The 26,612-nt window shown below is 44.2% G+C and overlaps 1 protein-coding gene across 5 annotated transcripts in view; it reads right to left on the reverse strand.

Moving 5' to 3' along the window:
• The window catches only part of astn2 (astrotactin 2), a 1,598,826-nt gene that overhangs the window by 19,680 nt on the left and 1,552,534 nt on the right, over nucleotides 1-26,612 (reverse strand). For all 5 annotated transcript variants that reach the window (XM_080212454.1, XM_080212453.1, XM_080212456.1 and 2 more), the window contains one exon: nucleotides 22,588-22,771. In XM_080212454.1, the coding sequence (XP_080068580.1) occupies nucleotides 22,588-22,771 (184 nt within the window). The remainder of the gene's footprint in view (nucleotides 1-22,587; nucleotides 22,772-26,612) is intronic.

A 26,612-nucleotide genomic window follows, 5' to 3' on the forward strand; every position in this document is an offset into this window, starting at 1 on the left:
TGACAATTTTGCACCTGTAAATCAACCATGCCACTAAATGGCTGTGTTGATGCTGATTTTAGAAATTGCTAATTTCATTTTTCCATACACAGGACTGCATTATGTTTTGATATTGCTACATAAGGATTAATTGGAAATGTTAACAGAATACCAAAACAAATTCATTCATAAACCCACATTATAGCAGTTCCAGAATAAAATGAGTGCAATATTCTTTGTCTAAAGGTTGATGAAGTAACTAAGCTCAAAAATGGTCACATGGTTGATGATTATATTTTAAAAGATCTAATACAAGCCTTAACGTGAACTTTTATTTCCAATCTGCACATTAAAACATTAGGAGAAGATTATTTCTCTTTTTCGCACTGGCTATCTGCAATGTAATCTAACTACTTGCAAATTAACCATTTCAAATAGTGCACATTTTGAGAAAAGCACATGTTCCTTTTCCTAATTAAAACATTAATGGTCAACAACTCAGGGTTGTTGAAGTAGAGTCCTAAAATCAAGATTACTGTGGCCATAAGTGCTCCAGTATGGGGCCCGGAAAATGGAGTTTTTGGGATAGGTTTCAAAGATCATGATTTTGCTCTCCTTGGTGTTAGGTTGGGAAACGCTGTGGCTCATCCAAGTCTTAGAAACATAGAAACTAGAAGCAGGAGCAGACCATTCAGCCCTTCCAGCCTGCTCCACCATTCATTATGATCACGGCTAATCATCATATTCAATATCCTCATCCTTCACTCCCCATATATCCCTTGATTCTTTCAGCTCCAAAAGCTATTTCCAACTTCTTCTTGAAATCACGCAATGTTTTGAGCTCAACTACATTCTGTGGCAGTGAATCCCACACATTCCACTCTCTGGATGAAGAAATTTCTCCTCACCTCAATCCTAAAAGGTTTACCCCTTATTCTCAAACTATGACCCCTGGTTCTGGACTCCCTCACCATCGGGAACATTCTTTCTGAATCTATCCTGTCTAACCCTGTTAGAATTTTCTATGAGATCCCCTCTCACTCTTCTAAACTCCAATGAATATAATCCTAACTGACTTAGTCTCTTCTCATATGACAGAGCTGCCACCCAGGGAACAGTCTGGGAGATCATCGCTGCACTCCATCTGCAGCAAGGACATCGTTCCTCAGATAAGAACAACAAAACTGCACACAATACTCCAGGTGTGGCCTCCCAAATGCCCATACACTTACAGTAAAATATCTCTATTCCTATACTCAAATCCTCTTGCTTTGAAGACCAACACACCATTTGCCTTCTTTATTGCCTGCTGTACCTGATATAGGACAAGAAATTTGACAGCGCAGAAGCATTTGGGTTTGAAGGAAGTGGTAGAGGGAGATCGTTACTTGTGAATACAGACCCTTTGACTATATCATGGAAGGATAGAAAGGACAGAAAATGGAGCTTAGGACAGATCATGCAGGGATCTGTTAATGCCATTGATGCACCAGCTATGTTTGAATAGGCAGAGCACTGTATTAGAATTGTTCTTAACAAAAGGGATAAGAGCGGAAACAGACCATTCTGATTTCTGAGCCTGTTGCTCAGTTCATTTCAATCACGTTAGTATTTTACCTGAACTTCACTTTCCTCCCTGCTCCCCATAACCCTGGATTCACTGTGGCACCAATTATCTATCCATCTCAGGAGTGTGATGGAATACTCCCCACTTGCCTGGACGGGTACAGCTTTAACAACACTCAAGAAGCTTGACACCATCCAGGACAATGCAGCTCACTTGATTGGCGTCATATCCACAAACACCCAGTCCCTCCAACATTGACTCTCAGAAGCAACAGTGTGTATTATCTCTAAAATGCACTGCAGCAATTTGGCAAAGAACCTTAGACCCTCCAACCCACAACCACTTTCATCTCGAAGGACAGGGGCAGCAGATACATGGAAACACCATCACCTGCAAGTTCTCCTCCAAGCCACTTACCATCCTGACTTGGAAATATATCGCTATTCCTTCGCAGTCTCTGGGTCAAAATCCTGGAGTTCCCTCCCTAACGGCATTGTGGGTGAACCCACAACACATGAACTGCAGCAATTCAAGAAGACTGCTCACCATCACCTTCTCAAGGGCAACTCGGGATGGCAATAAATGCTGGCCCGCCAGCGATGCCCATGCCCCACGAATGAATAAAACAAAATCTCAGTCTTGAATGTACTAAATGATGGAACATCCATAACTTTCCGCAGGTAAGCAATTCCAAAGATTCACAACTCCCTGAGTGAAGAAATTTCTTCTCATCTCTGTCCTAAATAATCAACTTCTTATTCAAAGTTTGTGCTCCCTTGTTCCTGATTTCCCAGCCTGGGGAATCAACCTCAGTGTCTGTCCTGTCAAACTTCTTTGACATCTGGGGTGTTTCAACGCAATCACCTCTCATTCTTCTCAACTCCAGTGAATTTGTGCCCAATTTACACAGCCTCTCATCGCAGGCCAAGCCTATTATCCCAGAAAACAGCCTAGTAAGTCTCTGCTGTACCGTATCCAAGGCAAGTATATCTTCCTCAGATATTGGGACCAAAACCACACACGTTCTTCACACGGTTGAAATGGCTTTAATGAACATTAAACGGGAAGCCAAGCTGCAGACCCGGAAGACATTAATTAATCTGGTAATCAATGAATTAATGCATAAAATAAATAAACCCACCATAAAGTGCTCTGAGCTGGAAGGTTTGTGCACTGTATTTTGCATGGTGCCAGGGGCATATTTGTACAGCTGCATTAACTGCCAAGATTATCATGGCAGAGATCCAAAAATTAACAAGGGAGTGCATCTTTTTGGCTCACCAGTTAAACAGAAAGAGTGACAAAGCATAACAGAATTACACATAATTAGCCCTCGTTAATGGAGCACTTCTGTGCAATTAATATATCATAATATTTAATTACAAAGCCGCTTACAATCACGTTTGAGAACAGGCCAATTTGAGATTTTTGTGAATGGGTTGAACAGCGCTGACTGATTTTTGGATGTGGCTTTGAAATAAAATACCTCAAATTAAAGGGAATATTTGGTATCTCTCCTGGAATGGGAGGATGGATGGCGTACGACAAACAAATCAACCAAGACAAGTGAATCCGCCTTGACACCTCATCACCAAAGACACAAGAGTCTGAGGTCATGTACCAACTGACTCAAGAACTGCTTCTTTCCTGCTGCCATCAGACTTTTGAAAGCACTCACCATTAAGTTGATCCTTCTCTACACCCTAGCTATGACTGTAACACTGCAACACAATATTCTGCATCCTCTCCTTTCTTTCTCCCCTATGTACTCTATGAATAGTCTGTTTTGACAGTATAGTACACAAGAAACATTGGATCCCAGTACATGTGACAATAATAAATCAAATCAAATCAGAATTCAGAATGGGAAACCCCTTCATCATATCACTTTAAGCCATATGCATTATAGATTCCTTTCCTAGAGCTGATTCCCCAATATATTGTTGCTGCCACCTACTCAAGCACAATCTTTTACAAATGAAGCAAACTCGATAGTGAATTTTTGCAGGCTATTCAATGCCAAAGCAGAATTTGAATCTGTCCTCACAGTGGTTAGCATCGTTACCTCACAGCGTCAGGGACCCAGCCTCAATTCTGGCCTTGCATCACGATCTGCGTGGAGGTTGTGCATTCTCCCCATGTCTGCATGGGTGTTCCGACTTCCTCCCACAGACCAAAGGTGTGTGGGGTAGGTGGATTGGCCATGATAAATTGTCCCTTAGTATCGGGAGACTAGCTAGGATAAATGCATGGTGTTATGGGGGTGGAGGCTAGGTGGGATTGTGGTTGACTCGATGGGGAGAATGGCCAAAATTGATGCTGTACCATTCTATAATTCTAATATATTAGTTAATGACCTGTGGCATTGCTCGTGATCAGGCAGCCAATGCATTTGTTCCATAGAACTTGGATTCTCATCAACAAAGTTTGGTGAAGGAAGTGTTAGAAGCAAGTGTGACACAGGCAGCACACATCACCTAGGAAACGTAACATGCAAGCCCATGGTAGGGGTCAGCAAGCCACTGAAACCTCCGTTCATAACAGTGGGTCTGGAAGATCCCACCAGCAGGAAGGGTGGGAAAACACTGGCCACCACCTCCTACTTTGTGACTGAATGTTTCAAGCACAGATTAAAAGACTTCACAGACCACAACAAGAAGTGAACAAATTCTTCTGACATATCCAAAGATGGGTATGTTAGGTGGATTGGTCAAATTAATTGCCCCGTAGTGCCGCGGAGGGGAGGGGGCGGGGGGGAACGTTGGGTGAGATACTCAGTCGGAGAGTTGGTGCAGACGCGATGGGCTGAATGGCCTCCTCTGCACTGTAGGGAGTCTATGATTTTATGATCAGCTATTCATATTGGTGCTGTTTTCTGGGAATTTCTGGCAAACGGTAATATTATAAATGTTGCAAAACAATCCAAGGGAACAAAATGTTAAAATTACACTGGTTATTGACTCAGAGGTAATGTTGTTTGAATGTATTTCAATTTCAATTTGAATCTACTTCAGTGTTTAATGTTCAAACTGAGATGCAACCACTGACTTTTATAGATCTACAAAGCACCATATACTTCAGCCTTGGCTATCAGATCTTAAGCAAAGCTGGATCTAAGTACATTTTTTCTTTATGAGGTCTGTGAACCTTGTGTGTTAAAAGATTGTTTAATTTATTATTAAAAATTAATTGAGTTCTTTTTGTAGCTTCTGATTCCAGTGAGAAGGGGTAGCTCATTCCAAATCAAAATTTATAGGCTACAGTTTGCTGCAACAGGGAATTTAGCAGCATTTGTCATTAATTAGACGTGCTTCTGGATCTTCCGTTTCAAAATGTTTTACCCACTAACTTGCTGAAAGTGCAACCTGGGTGGCACAGTGGCACAGTGGTTAGCACTGCTGCCTCACAGCACCAGAGATCTGGGTTTGATTCCAGTCTTGGGTGACTATCTGTGTGGAGTTTTCACATTCTCCTCGTGTCTGCGTTGAGTTTCCTCCGGGTGCTCCAGTTTCCTCCCACACTCCAAAGATATGCAGGTTAGGTAGACTGGACAAGCTAAATTGCCCCTTAGTGTCCAAAGATGTGGATTAGCCACTGTAAATGTGTGGAGTTATGGGATGGCGGTGGAGGGGGGGGTGGTGTGTCTGTGTGCCTGGATAAGATGCTCTTTGGGAGAGTTGGTACAGACTTGATGGGCCTATGGCCTCCTTCTGCATTGCTGAGTTTCTAATGATGCAATAAGAAAGAAAGGACCTCTGAGACTTGAGTGTATAGAGGAAGCAACCGCATGGCACAGACCACTCAGTCTCCAGATGATGTGCTATGATGTACTGGAGGACGCACGATGGGGCCCTGAAAACTTCTGACACACAGACACAGTGGGAATTCCCCGGGAAGTTTCAACTTCCAATGAAGTTGACTCAGTTACCTAGGTAGTTATCCAAGAAATAATAGAAAAAGAAATCATGGATGGAATGTTCCTATCCTGCCTGCTACAATTCCCATGGCACAGACCATGCAAAGGTCTATTGACCTTGGACGGAATTTTCCAGCGTTGGGGGTGAACATGGCTGTAAAATCTCACCCCCTATCTAACTCCTGCGTAACTGCAAAGACGACCTTCCAACTCCCCATTGCCACCCTCCTTCCCAACTCCTTCATGATACTCTGGCACCCCTGGCCATCTGACCCACTGACTATCTGTGCCCCGGACTCTCCAACTCGCCACTGAACTCCGACCCAACTCAACGACGCCTTGACCCTCCAACATCCCCCAACCTCCCTCAATCTTGAACCCTCTGAGATCCCTCTGCTCCAACTACCTTGGCCAAATCCTGACATGCCCCACACACCCCCACCCCGCTCTGACAATCAGTGCATTAAAAGAAAGGAGCCAAGAGGCAGTCCAACATTTACTGCCACTCCTTGGAAGATTTGGCCCAACATCTCCTTAGCCGATCAGCTGCAAGCGTAAGGAAATGAACAGTGGAAGGGTTGAGAAGGAAGCTGAATTAGTGCGGCCGAGTTCGGTATCAAATCAGTCACAGGAACAGAAAGCGAGATAAAGTAATACTGGATCAAGAGGGCAAAAAAAGAAAGGAAACACAAAAGAAGAATAGTTTTAAAGCCACCTAAGATAATTCACAACCAAAAGAAATGAGAATTCAGACTTACAAGAGTTAATTTTTGGTGAGAGGTTGACTGGCAGTAGTAATTACTTATCCTGTCTTTAAAAGGGTATGAACAGTTGCAATTACTAACCCTCAACATCTGCAGTGGTTTCATTTGATATTTCCTGGGCAAACACAGCAATGACACCAATTAATTTCATCAAATTCAATCATGGTTTGTGGGTTCTGCTGGCTAGGCCAGCGTTTATTACCCATCCCTAATTTCCCCCGAGAAGGTGGTGGTGAGCTGCCTTCTTGAACCACTGCAGTCCACACGGTGTAGGTAGACCCACAGTGCTGTTTAGGAGGGAATTCCATGATTTTAACTGAGCGACAGTGAAATAACGGTGATTATATTCCCAGATCAGGGTGGTGCATGGCTTGGAGGGTAACATTCAGATAGTGCTGTCCTATGCATCTGCTGCTTTTGTCCTGCCAGATCGTAACGATTGTGGGCTTGGTGCTGTTTCAAGAGCCTTGGACAGTTTCTCTTGTGCATCCTGTAGATGGTACACATGCCTGCCACTGTACGTCAATGGTGGAGGGCATGAATGTTTGCTGAAGGGGCACATTCATACACGTCAGTGGTGAGGGAGAAAGGGACTGTTCTCTAAAGCTAATGTCGGAACAACATAACTTAAACAACAACTTTTGAATAATCACATTTAACTATGCATCTGCCCCTTTGCTTTAGCTGCTGAACCGTTTGTGCATTAATATGACTGACTTCCACTAGACCAATGTTATTTTGATGAGGGAACAAGACATACTGCCAATTAAGATATGGGTAGCAGAGCTTTGAATGAACTAATGTCAATCTGGCATGGAAGATTGTGTTTCAACTGTCAAGTGTGTGGATAACAAAATGAGGGATAAGGGTCTTAGTATTACATGGGCTGATGCAGGGACAGAGGCTAGCAATATTACAGAGGTGGAAGCTATGGAGAGGATGTGGTCAGTTTGTGCTGAGTTCAGGAGTATGACATTCCAACATTGCATCTGGAGACCAAACCTGGTAATTGTGATTTTATCACATATGATTTTGCATTACACAGCTATAATGCTCTGAGAAAATAAATAATCCATGCTTCCTGCATGAGCAACTTGCCAGTATTATAGTTTCTGGTTTTGTGATAAAATATAAAATATTGGCAACCAAAGATAGAAGTTGCTTCTGGACTGGCATTGCAGCGTGGATTTGGGTTTGTCTTTGTTTGTCTTTGAATTGGCTTCTTATAAATTAATTCATAGGATATCAGTGCATTTTACAAAGCCAGAATTTATTACCAATCCCTATTTTACTTTGACAAGATGGTGGTAAGCCACCTTCTTAAATCCCCAAAGTTCATGTTCAGGGTGGCACGATGGTTAGCACTGCTGCTCATTGTGCCAGGTACCCAGGTTCAATTCCAGCCTCGGGTGACTGACCATGTGGAGTTTGCAATTTCTCCCTGTGTCTGCATGGGCTCCCTCCAGATGCTCCAGGTTCCTCCCACAGTCCCAAGATGTGCTGGTTAGGTGGATTAGCCATTGTAAATGTGTGGGGTTATGGGATGGGGAATGGGGAGTGTTGTTGGCCTGGGTAACATGCTATTTCGGAGCGTCGGTGCAGACTTGATGGGCTGAATGACCTCCTTCTGCACTGTAGTGATTCTGTGGTTCGATGATTCCACGTGGTTCATTGTGCTGTGAGGTTTGAAGTTCCAGGATTTTTTCATAAGGATGATGAAAGATATGCAATACATTGTTTTAGAAGCTACTTGCTCTGTTCACTGGAGCTCGATGGAGGCCCTCTGGGCCAGAAACTCTGGGGGGGATTTTCCGGACTCGCTCACCCTGAAACTGGAAAATCCCACCCAAAGTCAACAGACCTTTCCATGGTCCGCCCCTCGTCCACTCTAATTCCAGGGGTGGGCGGGATGGTAAAATTCACCCCTCTGGCTTTGGGTCCCATTCCCAAGACTTGCTTCCCACGGGGAGGTACACAATTCAATGGGCTGATTAGCTGGAATCCTTTCTTCAGCTCCCTACCATTCCCCGAAGGGGAAAAAAGCATGCAAATACATGCATTAAAAAAATGGAGTTTCTCCCCGCCATTCCAAATAAAGGGTGGGGGGAGGGTGGGGGGTGGGTGGGGGGTGCGGTGGGATAGAAACCAAAGTGACCACTTTGTGTCTTGGGAATGGATACCTGCTGTCAACGAGTCAAAACATAATGATCAACAGTGACTGTGAGATAGTAAATAACAAACAGTCCTGGTTTCTCAAGCAAGTGCGTCAGTACAAGTTAATAGAAAGGACTTAGCATGACGGAGGAACAAAATATGAACAACATAGGGTGGAATTTCCTCATCCGGCCCACTGCAGGAATCATAGTGAGCAGGACAGGACTGTGCCAGGACCTCCGGAAGGATTTTCTGGTCTTGGGGCGAATGCAAGCCAGAAAATCCCACTCATAAGTTTAAACAAACTGGTGAATAAGTAGTTACATTTATTTTGGGACCATGTCCTTCTTAATGGGCTTTGTCATTTGCCCAAGGTATAGCACTGGAGGTGTCTGTCTCAATGTACACACTGCCATTACTATCGACGATGCAACAATGTTAAAAAAGTTACCAAGTCAAAACTTAAAAGATGTGAATCAAATGTGGGATCGTGACTTGACGTTTCTCACCCCCCCCGATCCCCTTGTGACCCCCGACCCCTCCACCCCCTCAACCCCCCCACAAGCGACCATCTTTAAGGAAAGGAAAAACAGCAGAAAAAGGAATTAAGGAAACAAATACTGCAGAAAATTCATCTGTTACCAACCCCCTCCCCACCCCGGCGATGGAAATCAGTGCTGTGGTTAAGTGCAATTTTTACTCATTTTTTCATTCAATTTACACCATCTGCGATACCCACATACAGCTAGTTACAATCTAAGAATAATGTTCGCCAAATCCTTTTACGGTCAGGATATTGAGCATTTCACAAGAGCTGCCGACTGAAAACAAAGGAGCAGCCACGGAAGTGAAAACGTCCCATCACGGCAGGGGCAGGGGGGGGATTCTCCCAAAAAATATCCAAAGTGTCGAATTTGCATGAAAACTGGAGTAAATCGCACCGGTTTTTAAAATAATTTTTTTTCATCCTCCAGCACCCACCAAAGAGGTTGGAGAAGGGTGGGGGGTGGGCGGACAGAGGTTGGAGAAGGGTGGGGTGGGCTGAGAGGGGCTGGGGAAGGGGTGAGGGGTGGGCTGAGAGGGGCTGGGGAAGGGTGAGGGGTGGGCTGAGAGAGGCTGGGGAAGGGTGAGGGGTGGGCTGAGAGGGGCTGGGGAAGGGTGAGGGGTGGGCTGAGAGGGGCTGGGGAAGGGTGAGGGGTGGGCTGAGAGGGGCTGGGGAAGGGGTGAGGGGTGGGCTGAGAGAGGCTGGGGAAGGGGTGAGGGGTGGGCTGAGAGGGGCTGGGGAAGGGTGAGGGGTGGGCTGAGAGAGGCTGGGGAAGGGTGAGGGGTGGGCTGAGAGGGGCTGGGGAAGGGGTGAGGGGTGGGTTGAGAGAGGCTGGGGAAGGGGAGGGGTGGGCTGAGAGAGGCTGGGGAAGGGTGAGGGGTGGGCTGAGAGGGGCTGGGGAAGGGTGAGGGGTGGGCTGAGAGGGGCTGGGGAAGGGTGAGGGGTGGGCTGAGAGGAGCTGGAGAATCTTTCAAGGCCCAACATTCTACAAAGGCTTCAGCAACAGTCAGCTTTGCACCACTGACTCTTGCTTTGCACGTCCATCATTCAATCAAGCCGTACAATTTTCTCTGATTAGAGGAAACTTAAACTTGGGGGAAGAATTCTTCCCCCGAACAAAAAGCTAACCCAGTCCAAAACAACTTAATTTGCTCCAAGTCCTCCTCCCCCAAACCCGTGAACGCGTTGCAATTTTTATTTTGTTCATTTGAATTATTCGCAGAACAAAATGGAGGATGGAGCACTTTCCTTGAACGAGTGACATTTCTGAGGAGAATATGTAGAGGATGATTGTGGCTTATCTAAAGTCAATCTTCACCTCCCTGACTCAACAAATACAAGCTCCACTTCTGGTCGAGAAAGACCAGGCAATCAATCAAGGAAGATTGCACTTTCAGGGGTTACTTTCAAAGGACTTGCTGCTTTGGTAGTTTGCCAGAGGAGCCATAATCTTCCTGTCCCAATATCCTACTGCAGCTTCAATGTCAGCCTTTGTGGTGTGAGAATATTATGTAGATTGAAGCAGTGCAGACCCGTTGTTCATTGTTAACATCCAAAAAAAAGAGTCGGACAAAATTAGCAGTCCATAAAACTTGGACATAGATACAACCTGTTAATGGGAGACATCTGGGCACACCTGAACTCTGCTAATGAGACTATCAAGTGCACACATGTAACCTGTTAATAAGATTCTTTCGGTGCACATGTGGCGAGAGGGATAAGTCAACATTTTTGCTGCCTTCTTTATTCAAACCTTACTGAAATAGGTTATGTTAGCTAATGACAGTTTTAAATGCATCTGTGAAGCATCTGCTATGCCGGTCCTAAGGAGTTTATGTGTTAATAGCTTTCCATAATTCACGTGCAATAGTTTGGTGCTTATGTTGGGTTTTTTCAATTCTTCGGACGTCAAGTACACCACGTACACATTTGACCTTTAGAGAGTCAAGATATTCACCAGAGCAGGAAGAGCCAATGAATTCACTCAGTATGTGTGCAGCTGTAGGACCTGTCATATTCCTTAGTTTCAGCAGTATTAATACGTCCCCGTAAAGAGTCCATGTAAACCTATCAGTATTTCCTACATTCAGATCCAATTTCCCCCTCTCCTTGCCTGCAAATCCCAAACAAATTGGACTCTACTAACGATTTCTTGTAGTTTGACAGATCACCTAATGGGCCTCTCATCTTACTGCAAAAGCGCGTGCGTCATCGTTCAATCTTGGTTTGTTTCAAGCAGTCTAGCCCTATTAATATCTCTTCAAAGTTTTCTCTTAGGTTCTGACATTGTATGGTTAACATTCCAAATGAAGCCATTAAACATACAGATACTGTTCCACGGGTTTGCTTTGTGCATTGAGAATTGCGCCTGATGTATTAGGCTTGCAGCTGTCTTCAGCGTTGTGTCGAAATTCTTCCAGGACATTTCAAACTCCCGGCTTTGAGCTTCGTTCGTCGGCTCCCGACTGCATGTCAATAAAACTTTTGGGTTTTAACCATCACTTAAAGATCTCCCACCAGGCATCAACATTCCCAAGTGATGAGGTGAACATTTCATAGATAATTCTGACATCTGGCTTTATTACTGCGCCCCATTGTTCTTGAACTCAGCGACGGATTACTCTGTGCTGTTGCTATCAGCGTCCCACTGCCCTCTTCCCCAATATTTTGTTGCAATGTTGTTGGCTTTTCTCAACTTCACTAGTGATTTAGTAGATTTGGCGCATTTAGTCAGGAAGTAACTATGCAGATAACAGTTGGTCCATAGTTCTCCTGGACTGGTTTCAATCACCTGAAAAGGTCAGAGAGGAATAATCCAGATTTTTTTCCCCTTTGTTGGCCCGTACTTCTTTAGCTTGGTCTTTGGCCAAGTCCAGAAGATTACATGACTTCCAGAGGGAAAACTAAACTGGTTGCAATTTGGTTCCAGAGATTAATAAATCAAGTTGCGATGCTCTCAAATGCACCTTACATTCAAATCAGGGATGATTCTTTTGAAGGTAAACACTAGTTAGTGTTGTCGCAGTCAACATTTGCAGAGTATTTGAATGAGCGCGATGGTGTTGAAAATGGCTGCCTATACTTTATCTTGTCACACGTAACAGCTCTTGGCAGTTTGCTCAGCACTGAAAGGCAGTTACCGGAAACTTCTGACCTCATCCACTGCTAAGATTCTCCGGTCCCGCTGCAGTTTTGGCTGAGTGCCAAATTTTCCATGCTCTATGATGAGGGTAGCGGGACGAATGTGATTGGAGAATCCTGCCCAGTGTTTTGAGGCTTGATAAGATGTAGGCAGCGATTAGGATAAATTGGTCCCTCTCATCCCATTGCTTCTTAGTCTGGTGGCTAATATGGAACAAAGGTTTGCTGGCTGTAAGTTCAATAGGGCTCAACTTGCCCAATAAACCAATGGAAACATGACACCAACCTGTTTACTGGCTACAATCCTATAATCCTATTCACCCATGTTCCCGCTGCAAATGAGAATGGAGAATTTGGCGCTCAGCCAAAACTCCATTCACTGCAGCGGGACTGGAGAATCCCAGCTGCGGACAAGGTCAGAGAATTCCAGCTACTGACGCGGACACTCCCTCGTAAAACAGGCTTTGTACAAAAACGCAAAGCCAATCGCGCTGAAGTTACACAGAAATAAAATTCAATAGACAACTACCTCACTCTTAATTACATTAGACCAAGAACAAAACACAGAATTCAGCATTTCCATTAATCAATATTGAATGGATGACTAATCATTTGCAATGGCAAAGAAATATGTGTTTGAATGTAATAGCTGAACCACTTAAAACAATTAAGGCATCTCAGTGAATTTCTGTAGAGGCTAGCACCCATGAAATATAATGCAGCCAACTTGTCTGGTTTCTGCGCTGTGTTTTTCTTTATTTTGAGAAATAATCTGTGTGGCTTTGAGTTTTAACCCCTCACATGCTCTTTCTAGCACTATGAAGTTAAAAATTCAACACAAAGAAATGTCCTGTTGGTTACATTTTCTGCCTTTCCTACTTGGGATTGCTGAAAGCAGTCAGCATACTGAGAATCACTTTCTTATCTTTCACAATGATCTTGAGGATGTTACCAATAGTTGTCTAATCTCTCTCTAATGATGCGCTCGGTGGCAGTGTGGTTAGCACTGCTGCATCACAGCGCCAGGGACCCGGGTTCGATTCCCGGCTTGGGTCACTGTCTGTGCGGAGTTTGCATGTTTCTTCCTCTGTCTACGTAGGTCTCCTCCCACAGTCTAAAAGATGTGCTGGTTAGGTGCATTGGCCATGCTAAATTCTCCCTCAGTTTGTACCGTAACAGGCACCAGGGTGCGGCAACTAGGAAATTTCCACAGTGACTTAATTGCAGTGTTAATGTAACCCTGCTTGTGATGCTAATAAATAAACTTTTAAACACAGTGGCAAACAGATATACAGAGAAATGAACAGTAGGTCATCGAATCCTGGAGGTGAATTTCCATAGGGACTTTTATTTTCCTTAAATAGGCTTTCCATGATGCTTCCCCTGAAGTTACTGCAGGCATACGAGATTGTCCTGTGGCAATCAGTCCATAGAGCCAGTAGCACAGAAGAAAGACATTTAGCCAATGATATGAGTTCTTCAGCTGTAGCTATCTGTTGTCATCCCATTCTGCTGCCTGGCACCTTCATTTAACCTTTGGTAGACTTCATTCCATTTTCTTATAAAATGACACTCTTTGTGTGCCTCACTAGCAACTTGTAACAGCAGCCCAAAGCTGGAAAAAATTGCTGTCCCATCTCTTGCCTGTTCGGGTCTAATTTTCCAGGCTCCATAGAGATTGTAGGCAAAAGGAAAAAGGCAGCAAATGGATGGCTTCCTACCTCTGGGGGAGTTTTCTCGGGGTAAGCTGGGAACCAAGCCAACTGGACTAAGCAAGACCCCATTTTAGGGGCTATTTTCCGAAGGCAAAGACAGTTTCTCTCCTTCAATGTGGCCCCTCAATCAGCCTGACAATTCCTTAGAGGCAGCATCCCAGCAGCTCCCCCTTTACATTGATGACCCTGACAGCTGGGGGCAGTCTTTAAATTTAAACTTTCAACACCCTCCTCCATTTTGAGATGCTGTCTGGGTTTCCTACCTGCCTCGGGATGTACCCACCTCTCCCAGTGTTGCTACCGGTAGCCCAGTTCTGCGGCTGATTGGACTTCCCATCTCAGGAATGCATCCACCAACGTTAATTGGACAGTGAATGCAAAGCAGACTTGTTAATTAGTCGCTTCCCAAATGATTCAATGCACATTAGGCCCATGTAGGGTCAGGAACCTTGAGGTAATCCCAAAGCCTGAAATCTTTTCAAAGTGTTTGTGATCCTGCCTTTAGTTTCCAAAGGCTCTTGTATGCAACTTCTTAATCTGAGTAACTGTAATGGGTTAATAGATAGATACACTGCCTGTACTATCACAGAGAAAAATAGCCCATGCTCATAAATTCCAGATTTTATCAACATGCTGTACAAATTTAACTATCCTCAATCATGCCAGTAGCATTCTTAAGATTAACATGCAGGTTCAATTGGCAGTTAGGAAGGCAAATTCAATGTTAGCATTCATTTCTAGAGAGTTAGAATACAAGAGCAGGGATGTACTGCTGAGGCTGTATGAGGCTCTGGTCAGCCCCATTTGGAATACTGTGAGCAGCTTTGGCCTCCATCTCTAAGGAAGGACGTGCTGGCTCTGGAGGGTGTCCAGAGGAGAGAGGTTCATAAGAATGATCCCAGGAATGAAGGGTTTGTCATGTGAGGAGCAGTTGAGGGTCTATACAGATATCAGCACACAAATATCTCCCTTGTCTTATAGGGAGTGGGATAGCTTGATCCTGGGGTTGGACATAGCTCAGCAGAACATTGAGGGCCAATGGGCCTGTACTGTTCTATGTTCTATACTCAATGGAGTTTAGAAGAATGAGGGGGGACCTAATTGAAATTCACAGAATACTGAGATCCCTAGATAGAGTGGATGTGGAGACGATGTTTCCACTAGTGGGAGAGAGAGAGAGCTGGAGGGCACAACCTCAGAGTGAAGGGACGCTCCTTTGAAACAGAGATGAGGAGGAATTTCTTCAGCCAGAGAATGGTGAATCTGTGGAACTCTTTGCCACAGAGGGTTAGAGGCCAGGCCATTGAGTGTAATTAAGACAGAGATAGATAGGTTCTTGATCAATAAGAGGATCAAGGGTTACGGCAAGAAGGCAGAAGAATGAGGATGAGAATCATATCAGCCATGATTGAATGGCAGAGCAGACTCAATAGGCCGAATGGCCTAATTCTGCTCCTATATCTGCTGGTCTTATAATTGGTCTTTCATCCCTAAACTGGGGGAAGAATTATATTAGCCAAAATTTCCACATTTGATTGCAGGATCTACCTGGAAAGTATGTCCAGCAACATCTTGTGAGGACTGTACTTGCTTTAGTTGTGATAGTCTTCAGGTTAAATAACATTCCAGCATTCACTGGTGTAAGATACAGGAGGATGTTGGGCAATGTGGAACCATGTCCCAGAAAAGAAAGGATTTTCTGACCTTGACAGCAGTTGGGATTCTCTGGTCCCACTGCAGCGGATGGAGTTTTGGCTGAGCGCCAAGTTTTCCGTTCTCGCTGGCAAGCGATGGAGGAACGTACGAGACTGGAGAATCCTGACACAAAAAAATTGTTGGGATTTGTCCCTAAGCATTGAGACAGTGCATCGGTGCATTAAACCTTCAGTCACAAATCGCAGCTTTTGAGCCTTTAATTCCATTATGAGTTAATTCAGCAACCATAGCCAAAACACTCTGACGTCCTTCGCTGCTTCCCAGGTCAGTTTGAATTCTTACACAATTGCTTGCGTCTCCTCCAGCTACAATGCTCCCCCTCCCCGCACCCCCTCTGTTGAAGAGGTGCAGACAATCTTTAGCAGGGCAGGCTAACTTTAAGTGATGCTGGGAAGTTACGATTTTGGGCCTCTTGCTGATGTTTGTAGCCAATGAACAGCACAGTTAGCCCTGGCTGCACGCAGCAATCAATCAAATTAGCAGACAGCACACAGTTGGCACGCTGCCTGCATTGCATTGAACGGACTGATGCTGGTTAATTGCGTGCCGTGATCCTCATGCCTGTTTTTTTTTGGGGGGGGGGGTCATCCAACTTAGCCCCAAATGAAGTACAGATTACACATATGTTGTGCGAAATATAAATTGTACCAATGTTGAACAAATGCACGTGAGGAAATTTAAAAGCATCGCAGAACACAGTGGAGGAAATTTTAAATATGAGCTGGAGCGATTCTCGTGACCAAAATTATGCTGTTTGGGAAAATGAAGGCTGAGGTAATAAATTACCACAAAAGACTATTATAGAGTGTGAGGGAAGCCAAGACACTGGCACATCCCCAATCCTTTCCCTTGCATGTTTGTGTGTCGTGTTGCGCTGCATCTAATTTGCTGTTTGATATCTTTTTGAAGAGTAATTTTCCCAACAGACCTTATAAAATGCACATTCTGAGAAGGCAAGCCCGTGAAACTAGCGTCTGCTGAGAACAGAATTGCAGCTGATACGCATGTAACTTGGAAGATTTTCAGGGAGCAGTTCAGCGCGATGGCAAGGTTACAGACGGAGAAGAAAGATTCTACTAAATAGCTGCTGAACGGTGCAAATATTGTCTTCCTCAATGCCCGAGCTAAATGGAGACCTCAGATAATTAAAGCCGTGATCCTTAATTCATGGGCCCATTTGTGTTGTTTCCGGGAATTCCTTCTGATGGGATTACAGGAAAATATAAGTTTGAAGTTACTCTTGGCAATGGTAACGTGTGAATGCTTACAGCGCTTGTATCAGTCCCTTCTCTCTGCTATTTCAATGCTAGAGTTACTTCAAAATAAGCTGGTCCATGTCTTCAGTAAAATAGTATTGGAATTTCATACAAGCATGCTTAAATGTTCAAAATTACCAAGAGCCTTGATAAGTTAAATAGTGAGAAGCTATTTCTACTGGTTGGTGAACTGGTAACCAGATGGTGTAAATTTAAGTTAATCACGAAAAGAATGAGGGGAAAGGTTAGGAATTTTTTTCAAAAAATGCACAATTTTAAAGTTTATTTATTTGGGCTTGCATTGACAGTGCAATGAAGTTACTGTGAAAATCCCTGAGTCACCACTCTCCGGCGCTTTCTCAGGTACACTGAGGGGGAATTTAGCATGGCCAATGCACCTAACCAGCATGTCTTTTGCACTGTGGGAGGAAGCCGAAGCACCCAGATGAAACCCATGCTGATGTGGGGAGAATGTGCAGATTCCACACAGACAGTGACCCAAGCCAGGAATCGAACCTGGGTTCCCGGAGCTGTGAGGCAGCGGTGCTATCCACCATGCCACTAGGTCGCCTATATCAAATCCCTCCATGGACTGACTCCCTCTCCCTAACTACAGAATCTCCTCCATCTGTACAGCCCTCCAGAACCCTTTGTTCCTCCAATTTTGGATTATCACAGAACCACAGAAAATTACAGCTCAGAAACAGGCCTTTTGGCCTTTCTTGTCTGTGCCGAACCATTTCTTGCCTGGTCCCACTGACCTGCACTTGGACCATATCCCTCCACACCCCTCTCATCCATGAACCCATCCAAGCTTTTCTTAAATGTTAAAAGTGACCCTGCATTTACCACTTTATCTGGCAGCTCATTCCATACTCCCACCTCTCTCTGCGTGAAGAATCCCCCCCAAATATTCCCTTTAAACTTTTCTCCTTTCACCCTTAACCCATGCCCTCTGTTTTTTTTTCTCCTCTGGCCTCAGTGGAAAAAGCCTGCTTGCATTCACTCTATCAATACCCATCAAAATCTTATACACCTCTAAAAAATCTCCCCTCATTCTTCTGCGCTCCAGGGAATAAAGTCCTAACCTATTCAATCTCTCACTGTAACTGAGCTTCTCAAGTACCGGCAACATCCTTGTGAACCTTCTTTGCACTCTTTCAATCTTATTTACATCCTTCCTGTAACTAGGTGACCAAAACTGTACACAGTACTCTAAATTTGGCCTCACCAATGCCTTAGACAACCTTACCATAACACTCCAACTTTTATACTCGATACTCCGATTTATAAAGGCCAATGTACCAAAAGCACTCTTTACGACCCTATCTACCTGTGACACCACTTTTAGGGAATTCTGTACTTGTATTCCCAGATCCCTCTGTTCAACTGCACTCTTCAGAGTCCTACCATTTACCCTGTATTCTTGCAAATTCCGAATTTTCATAGAAACAAAAATGCAAAATGCTGTGGAATCTGGAAATCTGAGATTAAGAAGTGAAAACATTGGAAAAGCTCAGCAGGTCAGGCAGCATCTGCAGAGGAAGAAACAGCATTAACACTTCAAGGTCAAGGGCCTTTCATTACGACTGGAAAATGGCATGCTTTGAGCCAAGGTTGGCAAGGAACAAACCAGAAGGGCAGAGAGATTTAATGCCACAAAGGGGAGATGTTGCAAGACAAATAAAAAGATGGGGTTGGGACAAGTACAGAAGATGTGTGTCGGAAGGAGATGCAAATGTGAATAGCAGAGTGTGAACAGCTGTCATCCAAAAACAGAGGAGCAAATTCTCCCGTTCCGCCCACCACGGGAATCGTAGTGAGCGAGGGGTGGGCCATGGAAAAGTCCATTGATCTCAGGCAGGATTTTCTGGTTTTGGGGTGAACACAGCTGGAAAATCCCACCCAGAGACAGAAATTGTGACCTGAAGTTGTTCAACTCAACTTGAGTCCGGAAAGCTATAAAGTACCTCATCGAAAGTTCCTCCTGCTTATACTGAGTTTCACTGGAACAAAGCAGGAGGCCAGCAAGAGAGAGGTTAGGGGGAGAATGGAGTGAAGAAGTATAATGACAGGTGACCGGAAGCTTGAAACCACAATTGCCCATGTGACAACTGCACTTAAATAATGGACTCTGCCAAAGCTCTTATCCTTCGACCAACCTACTCATGCAGGTGACTGTCAATTATTACATACTGACATTTTATAGACTGTTATGAATTGTATACAGATGATTAGTTAGCAGGGAGTGATTATAAAACAGTGATTTAATTGAGGAGGTTGGGATAAATCAAACTGCGAGAGCAAAACTCAAGTAGTGTATGAATGTCATTTGAACTTTTAAGATTGGGTTTCAGCATTAACAGCGTCCTTTGTTCTATCCTGAGCTGGATTGTGTTTAATACCATCACATATCCAAATCTTCACAACGGTTTCTATTTCCTACAGCTGTGAAAGATGGGAAAGCTGAAGAGTACATAGAGCATAGAACAGTACAGCATAGTACAGGCCCTTCGGCCCTTGATGTCGTGCTGAGCTATGTCCGAACCCAAGATCAAGCTTTCCCACTCCCTATCATTCTGGGCAAGAGTAGTTGAGCATGAGCTTTTTGATGCATTCAGGATCTCCCACTGATGAAAGAAATACTCTCGTACAGATGCGGCCTTAGATTGTCTTTTCTCATTTCATTGGTGTCCTGGCAGCTGAGGTAACTGGGACATAACACTGGCAACAAAGTGTAAAAGCTGCTTGTTTGATGCCACTATGATGGCTCTGTGCATTGAAGGCAGATACTTCTGTTCTCCAATTCTTCTCAACCCCTGTATTTTTTCCCTCTCTTTGTCAGAAAACATGGTAATGAAGTTCAGGTACAAAATCAGGCTGGATCGAGTGGCCTCAAAAGAGTGAAAGATACACATTAGTTTCTATGCTGAAGCAATGTTTGGCAGGCCAGGAATAGCAGTGGGCCAATCAGCCCCTAACGCCTGTCCTGTCATTCAGTTACATCATTGCTAGAGGGCACAGCCTCAAAATAAGGAGGGGACAGTTTAGACAGAGTTGAGGAGGAACTTCTTCTCTCAGAGGGTAATGAATCTCTGGAATTCTCTGCCCGTTGAAGTGGTGGAGGCTACCTCATTGAATATATTTAAATCACGGGTAGATAGATTTCTGATCGATAGGGGAATTAAGGGTTATGGGGAGCAGGTGGGTAAGTGGCACTGATCCACTTTAGATCAGCCATGATCTTAGTGAATGGCGGGGCAGGCTCGAGGGGCAAGATGGCCCACTCCTGCTCCTATTTCTTATGTTCTTATGCGCAACAAGGGTGACTGAGTACAATCGGTATGGAACTTTTGACTGGTCTTTTGAAGCTGCTTTTAGAAACCCTGCTGGGAAAGAAGTAAAGCCCAGGCACTGAAGCTTGAGTTGTCTCTGCTCTGTCAATATGGTTCGTATTCAACCCAAACTGTGCACCTCTTAAGTGACCAGTCAGGACAACCTGACTGGGAAACATAAAGATGTACACTGATGTTGGAAGGGAAGTAAACTGTACAACGAATCATCAAATTCTCAAGAGTTGCAGCACCATCTCTGATTCTGATCCTTGTCCTACTGCACATGGTGCCTGACTACTTTTAACTATCATAGAAAAATCATAGAATCCCTGATGTACAGAAGGATTCAGCCCATCAAACCTGCACTGAAGGCCCTATTCCCCTAAACCCTGGGTATTTACTCTGCTAGTCCCCCTGACACTAAGGGGCAATTTTGCACAGCTAATCAGCCTAACCTGCATATCTTTGGACTGTGGGAGGAAACCGGAGCACACAGAGAAAATCCACAAAGACTGGGGGGGAGAACATGCAAACTCCACGCAGTTACCTGAGGTCAGAATTGAACCCAGGACCCTGGCGCCGTGAGACAATGTTGCTAACCATTGCACCAGCGTGCCGCCCCAATTATATTAATGATGTTTTCTGTCAATTCCAATCGAGCTTAGTGATGCAGGTTAGAAAGGTTTAGTCCTCAATTAGCAAAATGACACTGAAGAGCATCCAAACAAATAAGTTGGGAAACAATCAGTCGTTGATTCCATAATGTCCATCCAAACTGTCGGAAAACAAACCTCTGGGATATCAATTAAACTTTCTGCAACAGCATTTCCTGCAGTAGTAAAACTGATACCTCAAACACAATGTGATTATCACAAGCAGAGCAATGGAGCTTGCTCTGGACCAGATTGTGCCCCTTATAGCAGATTTTTTAAAATTCATTCCTGGGACATGGGCGTCGCTGGCTGGCCAGCATTTATTACCCATTCCGAGTTGCCCGAGGGCAATTGAGAGTCAACCACGTTGCTGTGGACCTGAAGTCAGGTATAGGCCAGACCGGGTAAGGATGACAGATTTCCTTCCCTCAAGGGCTTCTGTGAACCAGGTGGGTTTTTCTAACAATCGACAATGATTTCACGAACATCAGTAGATTCTTAATTCTAGATTTTTTTTATTGACTTCACATTCCACCATCTGCCATGGCAGGCTTCGAATCCAGGTCCCCAGAACATTAGCTGAGATTCTGGATTAATAGTCTAGCAGTAATATCACTTGGCCATCGCTTCCTCAGGGATATTAACTGAAGTCAACAGCAGCATTTACCACTTTATCACGGGCACTATGGTTGTGGCAGTCACATGAGGCACGTCAAGGTCTGTCAGCTATTGTGGATACACATGGCATGGGTTGCAGTTGGCCTGTCACCTGAGAAACTACGTAAGTTTACATTTATAATTTGCAAGGGGATTACAATACATTCGCTTAGCATTTCAGATCAAGCACAGCAAGTCCTAGATAAGTTTATTTATCAGTGCCACAAGTTGGTTTACATTAACATTCCAATGAATTTACTGGGAAAATCCCCGAGTCATCACATTCTGGTGCCTGTTTGGGTACACGGAGGGAGAATTTAGCATGGCCAATGCACCTAACCAGCACATCTTTCTGACTGTGGGAGGAAACCGGAGCACCTGGAGGAAATCTATGCAGACACAGGGAGGATGTGCAGACTCTCCATACAATGACCCAAGCCAGAAATCGAACCTGGGTCCCTGCTGGCGTTGGACTGGTGTAAGAAGTCTCAGGAAAAGGATGTAGGAAAGGATGTCCCGAAGCATGGTACATTGGGAAGACAATAGATGAATGAACACCGCTCGACAATCACCAGGCAAGAGTGTTCTCTTCCTACTGGGGAACACTTCAGAGGTCACGGGCATTTGGCCTCTGATCTTTGGGTAAGCAATCCCAAAGCTGCCTTCGCGACACATGACAGCGCAGAGCTATTGAGCAGAACTGATAGCCAAGTTCCACACACGAGGATGGCCTCAACCGGGATCTTGGGTTCATGTCATACTATCTATAACCCCCACAACACGCTTAGACTTGCAAAATCTCACTAACTGTCTTAGTTGGAGACAATACACAACTCTTTAACCTGTCCTTAACCCTCTTTCCATTCACACTGTCTGGATCTTTAAGACTTGATTACCTGTAAAGACTCGCATTCCAACCATCATTTTGTAAATTGAGTTTGTGTCTTTATATGCCTGTTTATGAACAGAACTCCCACTCACCTGATGAAGGGGCAGCACTCTGAAAGCTATGGCTTGTGCTACCAAATTAACCTGTTGGACTTTAACTGTTATGATAATGTACCCCTCCTGTAGGAAGGCTGTAGGTTTCATGTACACTTTTTGAAACTGTATCTGACATGTATACTTAACATGATTTGTTGTCCTAACACCAGAGTTAAAAAGACAGTGTAAGTTAGAAAGTGTGTTACCTTGGACCCAGTTCATCTTCACTCCGCCACTCGAAGTCTCCAAATTTTTCATAGTGAGAGTTGTAGTGATGTACCACTCGGTATACCATAGGGGAGGAGATTTCCATCAGTATGTTGTAGGCTGTTTGCTGTTCTTTCCCACTGGTGTAGCCATTAAATAAGCTGTAGATCATCTCCGCTATTTCTGTAGAAAACATATGAGGGGAAGAAGCAGCTTTATGCTTATTGCCAAACTAGATTAAAAATTCACTCACACTTCAACCCTGACTGTGAGTTTCTTCATCCCACGAATGTCAGCCAGACCATGAAAACTACTAATGAGTTTAATTGGTGAGAGCAAATTTTGCCATAATTTTCACAACGTGGATTGATCTAATTGGCACAGTGGCACAGCGGTTAGCACTGCTGCGTCACAGAGCCAGGGACCCGTGTCTGAGTGGATTTCCTGTGGTGCTCCGGTTTCCTCCCACAGTTCAAAGATGTGCAGGGCAGGTGGATGGGCCATGCCAAATTGCCCCTTAGTGCCCTAAGATGTGTAGGTTAAATGGATTAGCAGAGTAAATATGTGGCGTAACAGGGATAGGGCCTGGATAAGATGCTCTGTTGGAGAGTTGGAGAGAGTGGGGCGGCAGGGTAGCACAATGGTTAGCACTGCTGCTTCACAGCTCCAGGGACCCGGGTTCAATTCCCAGCTTGGGTCACTGTCTGTGTGGAGTTTGCACATTCTCCTCGTGTCTGCATGGGTTTCCTCCGGGTGCTCCGGTTTCCTCCCACAGTCCAAAAGATGTGCAGGTTAGGTTGATTGGCCATGCTAAATTGACCAGAGATGCATAGATTAGAGGATTAGTGGGTAAAATATGTATGGATATGGGGGTAGCGCTTGGGTGGGATTGTGGTCAGTGCAGACTCGATGGGCCAAATGGCCACCTTCTGTACTGTGGGGATCCTTTGATTCTATGAACTCTATCCCATCTCCATTCACATTATTTGCACTCTTCCAGTGAAATGTTCCTCATTTCTGCTAGTGTCTGCCTTCACGAATGATCAATTCTTCACCGCAGCCTCAGCGCTGTAAGTGCACCTCCCAAAGCCACTGATTTTAACTTAGCTAAGTTAGTCAGTTAGTCTTTTGGAGGATTTGGAGAACTTAATGGGCAGACTGTGAAGTTGTGGTGGGGGCATCACACATGGATTGGGAACTGGGCTACAGCCAATTCAGGGGCAAATGGTGTCAGGAAAACCAAAAAAAAATTGGATTGTCCGCATCTTGCACTATAAAAATGTTGATAACAGTGAAATATTTTGGAGCTGTTGCCTTTAAGAGAGCTACAAAATCGACAGAACACTTAATTTGTCTTTCGTGAGGATAGTAAGGGCAAAATTGCCTGTCATTTTCATGTGATATGGTTAATTTCTCTCACGGCCTCTTTAGACAAGTGTCTTGAAGACACCCAGCAGTAGGGATGATGAATGACTCACTGCCCTCACTTGAAAATACCTAAATGTAACAATTCCTGGAAAGAGTCTGGCTTAAATCAAATAACCTCACAAATCAGTCTGTGAAATTGTTAGATAAGACTTAACTACACAGACTTTAAGTCAGTGTGTTAGTCATAAAGAAGAGCTCCAGCGTGGTAATGATATTGTGTGTGGATTGTGGTATTTAAAGGGAGTTACCAATGTTCGATTTCAGAGGGTATTCGCTTTCAATGAAACTGCGCTGAATGTGCCTAATTTGCAATTTGTTGACCAAACTTCATAAACAAGAGGGAGGGATAAAGTACATAACAATTGTTCCACAAACATCTCTGTCTCCAATTACACAGCCATTCTGAAATTCTTAAACTTATGTGTTTAACCCATTTTGCTTGTTTAAGGTTTAAAGTTTATTTATTAGTGTCACAAGTAGGCACTGCAATGAAGTTACTGTGAAAGTCGTCCACGCTCCGGCGCCTGTTTGGGCACACTGAAGGAGAACTTAGCATGACCAAAGCGCCTAATCAGAACATCTTTTGGACTGCGGGAAGAAACCAGAGCATCTGGAGGAAGTCCACACAGACACGAGGAGAACATGCAGACTCCGTGCAGACAAAGTTTTAAAGTTAAAATTTGAAGTTTATTTATTAGTGTCTCAAGTAAGGCTTACATTAACACTGCAATGAAGTTACTGTGAAAATCCCCCAGTCATCCACACTCTGTTTGGGCACACAGAGGTATAATTTAGCATGACCAAAACACCTAATCAAAACATCTTTCAGACTATGGGAGGAAACCGGAGCACCTGGAGGAAACCCACGCAGACACAGGGACAACGTGCAGACACCGCACAAACTGTAATCCAAGCTGGGAATGGAACTCGGGTTTCTGGCGCTGTGAGGCAGCAGTGCTAACCATGTGCCACCATTAGAATTAATAACATGAATCGTAAGTAATTCATCCAATTTTTCAAAAAAAAGGTTATGACTGAATGTTTCATTTGAGTCAGCTAAGATCAGAGCTAATCAGAGGAATTGGTGATCATTGTGCAAGAACAGGATTAAGGCATATTTGAAGACACATCCCAATGTTTCATTGAGATTCCCCTTGTTCTCAAGCTGAGCTCAGTGAAGCATGAGGTCCACAGATCGGATCTGTAAAATGATGTGAAAATCTGGATTGAATGGAGTGTGACTGCCACATGTGCAGCACAGTGAAGGTTGGTTAACTTACCTCAGGTTCATGGAGAGTCAATCTGTTTGCTTAAAAGCATTATTAAAACACTCTTTGCATGTAGCAATTTCATCAATAAAACACAACATTATCGTTTAGCTGGGGGAGGGGGTATGGTTACGAATCCATCTGAAAAAGGGTTCCTTCAACCGAAAGGAAACCTCAGGATCACAGTCGTATCTCATTCCTGCCACTGGAGGGGGTGTGGGGGGAGGAGGCAGGAGAGATGGGTCCTTTTCACAGAAGAAAGGCTCATTAAGACACTGATCACCGCAATCACTGTGACAAAAATCCTGACTGTCATCCAAGAACATGGGGAGGCACGGTGGCACAGTGGGTAGCACTGCTGTCTCACAGCACCAGGAGTCTGGGGGTTCAACTCCTGGCTTCGGTCACTGTCTGTTTGCACATTCCCCCCTTATCTGCTCTGGTTTCCCCCCACAGTCTGAAAGACGTCTCGGTTAGATGTATTGACCATGCTAAATTCTCCCTCAGTGTACCCAAACAGGTGTCGGGGTGTGGCGTCTAGGGGACTTCCACAGTGACTTCATCGCAGTGTTAAAGTCAGCCTACGTGTGACACCAATAAATAAAAACCTGCCATTCAAGGACATGGGGAATAAGGAGCAATCAGGCTGCTACCCATCTCAGAGGCCGGAAAGGTACTGATAATTGCCTCAGTTGTCTGTTTCGTGGTTCTGATGTGCTCGAGAAGCTCTCTCGCTCTTTCTTCATCTTCCCATGCTGCCTACCCTGTTTCATCACCTTGTCAATACTTCTGGATTTATTTCATTTTCTATCTATTTGTGAGGCGCTACCATTCAGCTGAAAAAGGCTGGTGCTAGTTAAATAAAAAACAAAGGCCGAAACCAACGTTTACTGAAACCAGCCCGTTCAAGAGAGTGGACTATCTTATTATTTGTTTCCACAAGTGAACACAGTTTAATTATTCAGATGCCTTACCAGGCACTCAGGTTGATCCTAGCTGTAAATCTTGGTATGGTTGACTGGAGTTTGTGTCAGGTTAAAAGTGATAACAGTAGGAGAAATAGGAATGAATTAAGAGGAAACGTGAAGTCAAGAAAATATTTGGCTCAAAAGAAATATGAAAAAATGGTTATTAAAAAAAATAGAAGCAATTATAATAAAGTTCCACCAATAGGCAGAATAGAAACTGCTGCGTTTTTTTTGAAAGGGAAAATCATTTGAAGTCTTATATTTACTTATTAGTGTCACATGACATTAACACTGCAATGAAGTGAAAATCCCCTTGACACCACAGTAGAGAAAATGCTGGAAAATCTCACCAGATATGGC

Source organism: Carcharhinus amblyrhynchos, chromosome 25, assembly GCF_965287045.1.
Source record: "Carcharhinus amblyrhynchos chromosome 25, sCarAmb.v2.hapA, whole genome shotgun sequence".
In the NCBI taxonomy this organism is placed as follows: Eukaryota; Metazoa; Chordata; class Chondrichthyes; order Carcharhiniformes; family Carcharhinidae; genus Carcharhinus; species Carcharhinus amblyrhynchos.